This window comes from Myotis myotis, unplaced genomic scaffold, assembly GCF_014108235.1.
Source record: "Myotis myotis isolate mMyoMyo1 unplaced genomic scaffold, mMyoMyo1.p scaffold_m19_p_5, whole genome shotgun sequence".
Lineage (NCBI taxonomy): Eukaryota > Metazoa > Chordata > Mammalia > Chiroptera > Vespertilionidae > Myotis > Myotis myotis.
The window spans coordinates 42944542-42957255 of NW_023416357.1; the positions used below are offsets into that span (position 1 = coordinate 42944542).

At 39.8% G+C, this 12714-nt stretch overlaps 1 protein-coding gene across 1 annotated transcript in view; it reads right to left on the bottom strand.

Annotated features, from left to right (window-relative positions):
- The window catches only part of DMGDH (dimethylglycine dehydrogenase), a 57367-nt gene that overhangs the window by 43823 nt on the left and 830 nt on the right, over positions 1 to 12714 (bottom strand). The window contains exons 2-5 of the mRNA XM_036310238.1: positions 11112 to 11286; positions 5377 to 5475; positions 3756 to 3920; positions 935 to 1139 (exon numbers count right to left, since the gene is read on the bottom strand). Of these exons, the coding sequence (XP_036166131.1) occupies positions 935 to 1139; positions 3756 to 3920; positions 5377 to 5475; positions 11112 to 11286 (644 nt within the window). The remainder of the gene's footprint in view (positions 1 to 934; positions 1140 to 3755; positions 3921 to 5376; positions 5476 to 11111; positions 11287 to 12714) is intronic.

Consider the following 12714-nt stretch of genomic DNA (forward strand, 5'->3'; position numbering starts at 1 on the left):
TTTCTGAGTCTAGTTGTTGCTTGCTTATTAATGCACTTCATCATTAAAATAAAGTGGAAACATATGCTTAAATATCATATATTACTTGAAACCCCATGGAAAAGTCTACGCTTTCTATCCTATGGGGTGGTGTTTGTTGGCATTGTCCCCTCTACATGTCAATCAATTTAACCAAAATCTAGCCAGGATTACACTTCAACCCCTGCTAGATCACCCATCCAACACGTGCAAAGGGAAGAGAGACAAATGCGGAAGAATCACCTAAAAAATATGCCATTATCAACTGAAAACCACTGAAGAGTCAATAAAAAATGAACTTTGGAAATAGCTTCCATTTTAAAAAATTCAGTGACTGATATAAATGGAACTAAAATGAAGGGTACAGGTTTGTGGACAAGTTTCCTGGTTCTAGTGTCTATATTGGCACTGATGGTTTATACAGTGACATTCACTGACGCAGAGTATCAGGCAAAATTAGGCAATTCTTTTTGGCTGAACACTGGGCTTTAGTTGGCATGATCCAATCACATTTCTGAATCATCATGTCAGGAAAATTCTTAAGTAAAGTTTAAAAGGTTATGTCAGGATCATGAATGTGAATACTAGAATTTGATTATAAGTGTGAAGAAAGAGTGGACATAAGAAAGGAAAAAGGAGCATAATTTGGCAAAACATGACCTGGAGCAAAACAATGGAGCACGGAGAAGAATATCAAGTTTTGGTAGGTAACCAAGGACAGAGTGGTAGCTCCACCGAGAGCACAGTGATGAAGGGAGGGCTTTGTAGCTTAGAAACAAACAAAATGTTTACCTTGGGAGCATCACAGTGTTTTAAAACAACATTCATAGTAAAAACCATTACTTTATGGTATAATACCTTATTTATTTGCCACTTAAAGAACCTCACTAATTTTAAAAAATGATATGACACTTACCTGCAGCATTCACAATTCTGTTTGCTCTCACAGATCCCTGTGGTGTTTCAACATCCCATGTTCCATCTGACCTGGGTTTCAGAGAAGTCACTGGTGCAGGATATTTTAAAAGGGCACCATATTTCCTAGCCCCAGCAGCCAGGGCCATAGTGAGAGAGTAAGGATCAATATGACCATCGCCAGGATTATACAATCCAGCTAAAATCTAAATCAATCATAAAAAAATCAATATTCAAATGAGTATGTACTCATTATTTGGTGTAACTATATCTGCCAGCAAATGTTTAAAAAATTGGATTTGAAAAATGCATTGAGGCACCAGATTCATCAGTCATTTTCCTGTATCAAAGCTCAGACTTAGGCAGGACGTACACTGAGAGTTAAGTAGACAGGCTGAGAGAGCCTTGCAATTGTCTTCAATATCCATCCTCTCCTCCCCCCTCATAGAAATAAAAATGGTATGTTTATTTAGATACATGGTTGCTAAGAACAGTTTCCAATAGTTGGCAGCTATAAGCTCCAGTTGATAGATAAAACTATTGCTAAGTTCTGGTCAATGAAATGCAAATGAAAGTGTCATGTGGCAACTCCCATAAACCATTATTAAAAGACAACTGGCATATGTCCTTTGTCTCTCCCTTCTTCTTTGCCCCTTCCTTCATCTCCCAGTCTGGAATGCAGACAGGATGGCTGGAGTTCTAGCTGCCACTTAGAATAAGAACAGAAGAATCACACCCTAGGAATGACAGAGCAATGATTTGGAAGATGACTGGGTCCCTGAAGTCTTCATGGAAAACAGCTAGCATTCAAATTCAGACTAAGTAGAAGAGAAATAAACTTCTATCTTGTTTAAATATTATTGGCTTCTGTCATTTGTAGTCAAATCTAATACTAACAGATCAAATATTTATATTTAATTATTTAATACTGTTAGTAAATTCACATGCTAAATATATACCTGGTGTCAGAAAAATATAAACTTAATTCAGTCATTCAACAACTATTTCTTGAATACTACTTTGTGGTAGGGTTTGAGGCTAGTACTATGGGAGAAACAAAGAACAAAACTCAAGTGAAACAGGAGTGAATACGCTGAAGTGGTATATTTAGGTCTTGGCCATTCAACAAAAATCTATTGTGTACCAAATATGAGCCAGGAGATGTCAACTTTTTTGTCTGTGTCTGTTGAGATAAGCATCTGTTTTTGCCTTTTATTCTATTAATGCAGTGCTACATTGATTGATTTTCAGATGTTAAACCAACCCTGTATTCTTGGAATAAATTCCACTTGGTCATGCTGCATAATCCTTTTTATATGTTGCTGAATTAAGTTTGCTAGTATTTTGTTGAGAACTTTTGCATCAATATTCGTAAGGGATACTGATATTTCTTTCCTTGTGATATCTTTGTCTAGTTTTCATGTCACAGCAATACTGGCCTCATAGATGAGTTGGAAGGGTTCAATTCTCTTTTATTTTGGGAAGAGTTTGTGAAGACTTGGTATTAATTCTTCTTTAAATGTCTGGTAGAATTCACCAGTGAAGCCATTTGGGCCTAGGTATTTCTCTGTGGGAAGTTTTTGATGACTAATCCAATCTCTTGTTATAAGTTTAGAGCAAGAGACTTTCAATTTTAATGGAATTCATATTACTTTAACCTTTCAAATGTCACATTGGTGTTTTATAATGGGTATATCATCACAGTGATCCTATATCTATTTAATTTGGCATCCTGCCCCAGAGATGGAGAATACTCTTCTGACATGTTTCCATATGCAATGCCCTTGAGAAAAATCTGATGGTGAGAACTTCCAGCAAAGTATTCCAAGATTAACATATACATAGATATAAGCACATCCTCTCTAGGAGCAGTGATGGAATTTCAATGTAGACAATGCAATGCCACACCAGTCTGCCATCACAGTGGCATCACATAACACTATAGACAAGGGAGTGCCAACAGCCTGTAAAGACTCACAAGGGCAAACAACCCCAGCACCCAGATCAATGATACAAACCCTCTGGTATCAGAGATGCTGCAGGAGTCATCAGGGAGAAACATAACCCTCTGCTTCCCTCAACAGTCCTAGCCGGTACCTTTAGGTAGTATGTACAAAGGAGTCAGAGAGTTGGGTTCAAATCTCTACTCAGCTGTTTCCAGCTGGATGAGCTTACCAGGGGTGGGCAAACTTTTTGACTCGAGGGCCACAATGGGTTCTTAAACTGGACCGGAGGGCCGGAACAAAGCATGGATGGAGTGTTTGTGTGAACTAATATAAATTCAAAGTAAACATCATTACATAAAAGGGTACGGTCTTTTTTTTTTTTTAGTTTTATTCATTTCAAACGGGCTGGATCCGGCCCGCGGGCCGTAGTTTGTCCACGGCTGAGCTAGGGGATATTTGTGTAGCAACATAGTAGTACTTCTACACTTGATTTTGTGAAAAATTTTAATAACACAATCTTTCCTGGGATGATATACTTAACATCCCAGGTTATTGTTTTATTTATAGTTCTCAAACAGAATATTTATGTAAGGAAATCCCCAGATCTGAGGGACACAGTAATAGAAAGGTATCGAATATGTTTCCTCAGTTGTCATAGGTGGAAAACTAAAACAATTTTTCATTACCTTTTCATATTTCATTTGGCATACACAGTAGCTCAGCTTATAATTTACCCAAATTCCAGTATTAATCATATGATTTTGTCATTTAAAATGTATGTACAAAGTTTTTCTATTTTTAATTAACAACTTCAAATAACTTTTTCTAATCTTAATTCCAGTCAATAAATAGTGAAAATGCCCTTAGGATAAATACCTTGTTCATGTTGAGTAAAGGGAACATCTCTTGAATTTTCTCAGGTTCAATAATATACTGTTCTGTTGCATGCCAGCCAGTCCGAGTCATTTGATATTTAAATTCATCTACCCTTACAGGAGTTGTAGCAATTCTGATACTACCTGGCTGATGGAATCCCACCACCTGTTATAATAATCCCAATAAACACACATCAGTAAATCCTTATTTGGCACTGAAACATGATTCTTCTTCAGTACAATGAAAATGCAAATATACAACAAAAGAGATTTACTATCCAGTGAAAGAGATAACTACATAAACATATTTGGATCTTACAAAGAGACATTCATTCATCAACTATTTACTAAATGCCTACTCTGCGCCAGGCACTATACTAAGTCCCAGAGATGCTGTTATGAACAAGAGAGGCAAAGACCCTGCTGGTATAGAGCTTACAGGTGAAGCAGAGAGCTAATTGCATAATACAATAACATAAGATAGTGTTAATGTACAGAGTGAAAGAAAATTACGTGGAAAAGAGAAAAACAAAGGATTTGAGGCAGGAATATGAAGAATCAGAATGCTGCAGTGATGAGATTGTGGCTTGAAACAAACCTTCATTTGACATTTAATCGAAGTCCTTCAGTTGGCCAAGCACTCAGCTTGGCCCCGGGGTTACAGAGATAAATGATGCAATCTTTGCCCTCAGGTTGCTCATACTCTGTAGGGAAGACCAAACAGTAAAGCAACAACCACCATAGAGAGATGAGTGTTATAAGAGAGGTATACACCAATATTCTTAGAACCAAGTGCCGTGTCCTCAGCTCGGCCTGACTGGTGGGTGGGCAAAGTCAAGGCCAGCTTCTCAAAGGGGATGACCCCCAGAAAAGATGGAGGGTAAGTGCTGAAATGGGAGCCAGAGGAATGTTGTTTCAGGCAGAGAGCCCAGCACATTCCAGAACTGTAAGTAATTAAGAAGAGCTGAAGCATCTGAGCATAGCAAAGAGCAGCAAGAGCAAATGCTGGAAAGGCAGGCAGGGCTCAGCCGTGCAGGTCCTCCTCCTTTGTCCTTTGTCCTGTAGACATGCGGAGCCATTTGATGGCTTTAGGCAAGGGAAATGGCATGAGGATTTTAAGTAGACTTCAGTCTTAGCCTATGGATATTCTAAGCCTGCCAGTTTATTTTGAGAACGCTAATAACTATGAGAAGAAATAAAAATAAAAGTGAGGGGCTTTTAGTGAAGTACTTTTCAAAGCCATGTCACAGTATGCCATGCACCGTTGTCAGATCCTTTGTCATCCGGTGGCTGAAAGGCTGTAATTTCTTAGTTTCTGGATATAGTAACTGACTAAAGATATTTCTGAAAGCTGCTGCTTTGTATTCTTCCTTCATTAAAAAAAAGCGAGAAGAGTGGGTAATTACATGGGTAATATACTTCAAGAATTCAAACTGGTTGGAGAGCAAACTTCAGAGGCTCTTACCTTAAACTCTTATCAGATTTCTCTACCACATTAAACCTTTCACATACCCTTGATGCCACTACACACAGCGGCACACGATGATGTCAAAATCCTTCAGAGAGCTTACATATTTCTAAGACACTCACCTAAAAGTCAATTTCAAGTTAAACGCATTTACCTGTCCGGTTTCTTCTTCCAGTTTCTCATAAAGTTTGATGCTATCATAGTGTATTTTCTTCAAGTTTATTCCAGGATGAAAGTAAGTTGTTAAACCTGCCTTAAAAGTGAAGAGGAAAGGACATACTGAAAAAAAATTAACATTCTGAAAATGTTGATAGCTTATCTGTTAAGCAGGAACTTATTGCTGGCAAGAAACGGAGCAGCACCAGCCAGCCCCTTGGGATGAGAACACATCAGCCGCAGTTGAGCAAGTCCAGAGCATAAGGCTTGTTACACAGCTGTAAGATCAGTTTGAACAGTAATGTCAGAGCCAGCCGATAAACACATATATTAAGTCCCTAAAAGTTATCAGGAAAAGGATTGTTTGAAGATTCAGAAATGGGATGATTTGGTAGGAAGTTCAGGAACATATGTCATGAGGCAGAATATGGGGGGATGGTATACAACGTGAACTCAAACCAGCAAATCATGGGTGTTCCCTTAAGGGGAAGGACTATAGACTAACAGAGTTTTCCTTGACCCAATCCCCACCATTCCCTTGAATGCAGCAGCCCTCCTGTTTCCTTTGAAATTTCCACAGTTCAAGAATTGGAATGTTCCTGGAAATTATAGTCTAGTGATTTGGTGAACAGACTTTTGTCATAGCTTTACTTGTCTGATGAGCACATAGATTGTATCCCACAAATATTTGTTGAATAAATACTAAGTAATAACTCTCAGGAAAAAAATATCTAAATGTTAGCATGCCAAAAACCCTTTTATCAACTCAGATGCAATGTAGTATCCAGATAAAGAATCCCAAGCAATTATATGAAGCAAGTTCTCTTGGTTAAGTGTCTAGGGCCCCAAATTGCAGCTAATGTTACCCGGAAAGTTCATCAAATAAAATCTGTTTAGGAGTATTTATAAGGTTCTTCTATGGTAGTGGTGGACAATTGGTTCTCCGGAACTCAAAAACACCCCATTTAAAGGTTCGTCAATCCTTTCTTATGGACCAGAATCCTTGGGCTTCTATCAAGTACTTGTTCAAGCATTTGGAGATATGCACAGCTACTTTTTGTTTGTTTGTTGTTAATCCTCACCTGAGGATATTTTTTTCCCATTGATTTTTAGAGATAATGGAAGGGGCGGGGGGAGTAGGGAGAGAGAAACATTAATATGAGAGAGACACATCAACTGGGCCTCTCAACCAGGGCTGAGGATCAAACTCACAACAGATCAAACATACCTCTTGACTGAGAATTGGACCTGTGACCCTTTGGCTCACGGGGCGATGCTCTAACTACTGAGCCAAACTAGCCAGGTCATACACAGCTACTTTTTTGGGGGAAAATCCTGGCCCAGCTTATAAGTTCTCTCATAGTATAGCCCCATTATGATGGAACTAAAAGTTGGGCTCCTTAACTTTCAGTCAAACACTCTACTTTCCTTTTACAGTGGTTCTCAACCTTCTGGCCCTTTAAATACAGTTCTTCATGTTGTGACCCAACCATAAAATTATTTTCGTTGCTACTTCATAACTGTAATGTTGCTACTGTTATGAATCATAATGTAAATATCTGATATGCAGGATGGTCTTAGGCGACCCCTGTGAAAGGGTCGTTTGACTGCCAAAGGGGTCGCGACCCACAGGTTGAGAACTGCTGCCTTAGAAGAAAATAAGAATTTATGAATTCTTATGATATAAATAAATAAATAAATAGGAAACCTCTTCTTTATAGTAGACTAACAATAATGAATTAATGAAAAGAATGATGGAGTTAGAAAAATCATCAATTGAGCTAGTGATGCAATCCTATCCATCTCTTTAACCCCCTTTCATGAGCCTTAACAGCCTCAAAAAGCCCACTGACCTATCTCAAGCCATCCTATATCCCAGAGGCTCCAAATCTTTTATCTATGTACTCACACCCAATTAAAAGTTTGAGCATACCCTATAAAATGTGTTCATTTCCTGATTTTCATGTGATGGTATAAATATGTGTCATTAAATTAACAGAGATCATAAAACACAGAAAAACAACTAGAAATGAATTAAATATTTAAATAATTATTTTGTTCGTTGTGCAGAAAAGCTTTGGAATATTAAGTTTATATATTGGCAAGGGCTATGTGATTAATATACTTTATTACTAAAAATATATATTGGGTTAACCTTGGTAACACAGCACTGTGAAGACCTACATCTAGGTTTGTTGTATTTTGAGAATGGTTTGAATGGCTGTGATAGCTGGGGAAGCTACCTGTCACTGATAACGAGATCTTCATGGGAGAAGTGCACTCTCTTGTCTGAACTCTCTGCATCTTGACACCACTTCCTTCATCCCTATCACACCGACATAAGGTTTCCTTTGAAGCGTGACTATTAATGTTTCATGTTCTCTTGTTCATCAGTTGTTGTTATAAGCTAATTGGAAGGAATTGCATTTTTTATATTTTTAAATAAATGGGTACAAATACCACTGAAACTCTTCATTTGAAAACATTTTAGATGGGTTAAAAAATGTAACTTTTGCATATATGAAAGTTTTTGTAGGTGGTACATATCATTTTGGCCAGAAAAATATAATAATAATGTCAACATTTCTAAACATCCCATTTCAACATTTTCTCTTCCCAACAGGACTGTTTTGGGGGGAAAAAAGGCAGAAAAGATAGACTATGTCTTGTGTCCTGTGTCTATTTTTTAGGATACTGTCTTTTTGTAAAAGAAAAACTTTAAGTTTCACAGTCCTTTTAATTATTACAATGATACCAACAAATCTACATATAGTACAACACTCTCAAGGTTAATCCCTCCCTTTTTCATCACCCATTATTTTACTTAAAGCCCTGGTTCTATAAAATGAATCACTAAGGTGATATCCTACAACACCTGATCTGCAATGTGTCATGACAGGCTGAAGACCCAAGAACAAGTGAGGACACTCCCGTTGTAAAGTTCCCACCTCTCTCTGACTCAGTCCCTTGGAATAATACCCAACACATCACCCACATCAAAGGTAAGGGCTAGTTAGAAACACTAGGAAAGCTTAATTTCTTTCTTACATTTTTAGTTGAAAATAAATAGGAAGTTCTAATATTGTCTTTCTACACACCACATGGATCATCTTTCATCTTTAGTCCTCAGCCCTCCAAACCACCCACTTTCTTACCATCCCCAGGGGCAGCCTCTCCTGGGAACCCCAAGCTCCAAAACTGCTTCTCATTCAATCCTCTCCCCTACCCCCACCCTCCAAGAACTGCTCCACATTAGTAGGAGAGTCAGGTGCTGACAAAGCAGTCTCATTGAAATGCAGCAAACCCTCAGGATTTTGGGATTTGTGGCTTCATTTTGAATACTCACATGGCAAGCTGTGCCTTCCTGCCTAAGCACCGATTCCTACACTCCCAGACAAGTTTAACCTGAGCACATGTTATACTTCAATGAGCCTGCCTTTATTTTTTGTATTCTACCCCTTTAACTGGCTCCCTAACCTTCCACATTCTCATATCTGCTGCAAGTATTTCTGTGTTAAAAATTCCTAATACATGGGGTTTCTTTCATGTTACTCCTCAGAGGGAGGCCTCCTTGACTTGCAAAACTGCATAGACTCGGGTTCCCAGGGCAACCCTCTTTTCTTTTCCTTCATTTCTCTGGGGGCCAAGTGCCTTGCTTCTGCTGCCTGACTCCATCTTGAGCCCACACTGCATGAATCCAATGTTGTAAACCATTGCATAATACTTTGTTCACAAACCAGGACCATGCCTTCCCCACCCACTCTGGTATCTCTTTGCTTAAGGGAAATTGTTTTGCACAGTTAACATTTAACTAGAAACTAGCATATTAAAAACTTGGCCCACTTTTCTTAAAAGAACTTAGGTTAAGGGTATGTTGCCTTCTCTTTTTTTAATTCTTGGGATGTCTAAGAAGTAAAATTGCAGGGAATTCAGTTATCTATTCTCTAATGCAGGCCATATCAAATCAATCAAATATAAATGAGCAAATAAGTAATTAAAATATTAATAATATTTAACAAGCTGAAAGTGTTAAAGGGTGTAAGCCTCTCACTTAGGATATTTCCACGTGCCTAAATTTCCCTCTGCCTACATGCTCTTGCCTGGACAGCCTCCCAACCTCCTCACTCACTCACTTCTACTTTGTCCCTACTCTTTAAAATAGCCTCCTGACTCTTCCTCCTCCATCATTCTTTATCCTTTTACCCTCTTCTTCATGACACTGATTACTCCCAAGCGCTGCTTGTGTGTTTTCTGTCTGCCCTGCGCAAGTGTGGCTCACGGGGGCAGGGACTGTGTTTTGTTCACTGCTGTGTCCTCCCCTAAAAGCACCGGCTCGACACATAGGCTCTTAGAAAATATCTGTTGGAAGAGTGACTGAATGTCTAGCAAGGAGAAGTTATAGGAGGGCTATAGGAGAAACACGGGCTTTCTTTTCCATGATAGTAAAAAGCCCATATAGAAAGTCTAGTGCAGGGAGGGGAGAAGAGCCAGGAGTGTTGGTGGCTTCCTGGGCCCATCTCCAGGTAGGAAGAAGCATGCTGAGGGAGAACTGGCAAAACAAAATACAGTGTGCCTGTGAAGGTTCTGAAATTACACTCAGGAGGACTAGGCGCCTTGGCCTCTCTCCCAGACTGAGGGGAGAGAAGGAGAGGAAAGAGAAGATGGGTTTGCTAGGATTTTTCTAGGAGCCTCCATCCAACCACGTGGTCAGACTCTGTGGCCACTAGACTCTGGGGCCAACTGGGTTGAAATCTGGCTGCACTCTCCTCCACAGTCAATTAGAGGCAGGCAGCCATTTCAGTGCTCAACCTCCAGCCCACACCTTGAGCAGGTCTGGATGAAAACCCTAAAAGCAGGGTTTTCTCTTGTCTCAACAGAAGAAAGCAAATGACAGAAAGGAAAGCTAAGGACTGAAAGTTGAGCTAACACTGCTTAACTCTTCTTTCAAAAGAAAGCTGTACTGACAGTCATAAAAACGTCCCCTCTCTCCCATTCTTAGCTGACTTCAGAAATAACTGGTTTGACAGCATGAAAGCAGTGTCAATCACCTCATTTACCTGAGCAGCTTTCCAGTTTAGCCCAGTTATTTTATAGCACTGGAACAATTATGCATATACCATCAAATACGTGAGACTGACTTGGCTGCATGCATTATTTAACAGAAAAGCTGTTCTCAGTCCTCCTAGTTAAGTCTTCATGTAGTCAACCTATTCTCTCACAACACAAAATTAAAATAATAAATAAGTCAATGAAAAGGACCACTACAGCCAGGTGAGGGGAATGTAGTTGAAGGTCTCTGCCATATTCAGGATCACCCAGCTGCTGTTCTTTGATACAAAGGATACCATTTACTAAACACTTTACATTTGTTGAATAACTTTACACATATTAACTCAATCTTCATCACAATCCTAGCAGGTAGGTACTATTAATAATCCCATTTTACACATCCAAGTGCCTTACTCATCCCAGGAAATGGAAACTTAAGTAATTTGCCATAAGTCACTTGGGTAGAAAATGGCAGAGCTAGGATGTGAATCCAGAAGCCATATGTTCCAGATAAAGACAGCATCAATGCTGACCACCACTTGGAAGTGTGCCAACCCAAATGCAACACTGTTGAAAGGGAACTCACTCTAACGAGGCAGCAGAGGGGTGTTGTGAATGGGAAGGAAACCCATTGCCCTAGTGCACAACTCAGTGAACATGACAGTTGTGAGGCGCTTTCCTTACTGCGTGCCAGGTAGATCCAGCAGTGAGCTCCGATTTCTCCAGGAGGACCACGTCCTTCATCCCTGCTTTGGCTAGGTGATAAGCCAGACTCACACCAACACAGCCACCTCCAATGATCACTGTCTCTGCTCTGTCTTTCCATCTTGTTTCTGCAGGTAATGGTGGGTTGTCCTTTCTGGAAGAAAATTAAAAAAAAAAAAAAAAAGAAGGTAGATCTACTAGGCCAGTGATGGCGAACCTATGACACGTGTGTCAGAGGTGACATGTGAACTCATTTTTTGGGGTTGATTTTTCTTTGTTAAATGGCATTTAAATATATAAAATAAATATCAAAAATATAAGTCTTTGTTTTACTATGGTTGCAAATATCAAAAAATTTCTATATGTGACACGGCACCAGAGTTAAGTTAGGGTTTTTCAAAATGCTGACATGCTGAGCTCAAAAGGTTCGCCATCACTGTACTAGGCTATGGTGCTGGGGTCCAGCCCCAGCAGGTCCAGGGGTCCCCAAAGGTGTGGACGGAGTCGGCGAAGAAGGAACGACACAGAGGCAGCGTTCAGTTGATCATCATAGCCGGGTTCTCTTGTCAGGGTCTCTAGCCAAGTTCTGTTCAGGATCTCCACTGAAGTTCTGGTTCGGATCTCCAGCCAGGTTCTGTGTCCATGTTCTCTTGCTAGGTTCTCCAGGTTCTCCAGCCAGGTTCTGTAGCCATGTTCCCTCGCTAGGTTCTCCAGCCAGGTTCAGTCACCAGGTTCTAGTCAGGTTCTCTTGCCAATTTCTGTAGTCAGGTTCAGTCCAGGATCTTTTGCCATGTTCTCTCAATCTAAGTTCTGTCTCTAGGTTCTGAGGCCAGTTTCTGTCCAGGATCTTTTGCCATGTTCTCTCTAGCGAAGTTCTTCTGTCTCTAGAGAACTTTCTGTGTAGGTTCTGTGCCTAGGTTCTATCTCTCTTGGTTCTGTCTTCTTACATCTGTATTTATACCAGTTGATTCCAATCCTATCAATCTCTATTTCAAAGGTTAGGGCGTTTCTTATCTCCATTCCAGGGAGTAAAGATTATGCAGCTTAAGCATGATTGTTCGTAGTTAAAGTGATTAATTACCCACCTGGCACTTAGTTAAGAGGTTTTATTCCCTCCCTAACTTCAGGGGAAAATCCCTACCTGGGGAAACAACCTTTCTCAGAGACCTTGGTTAAAACACATAGTGCCAAGAAGGTGAGCAAACATATTAAGAACAGTATGCCATATATGCCAGGTCCCTTGAAACAGCAAGCATGGACCGGCTCCCGGCACTATGGTAGCGACAGTTTTTTGTTGTTGGTTTTTTGTTTTGTTTTTGGTTTTTTTTTTAAGGCATCTAAAATCTAACTTAGGCCCTAGCTGGTTTGGCTCAGTGGCTAGAGCATCAGCCTGTGGACTGAAAGGTTCCAGGTTCGATTCCAGTCAAGGGCACATGCCAGGTTTGTGGGCTTGATCCCCAATGGGGGACATGCAGGAGGCAGTCAATCAATGATTCTCTCTCATCATTGATGTTTCTATCTCTCTCTCCCTCTCCCTTCCTCTCTGAAATAAAAAAGATATGTATTTTTTTTAAAAAAATCT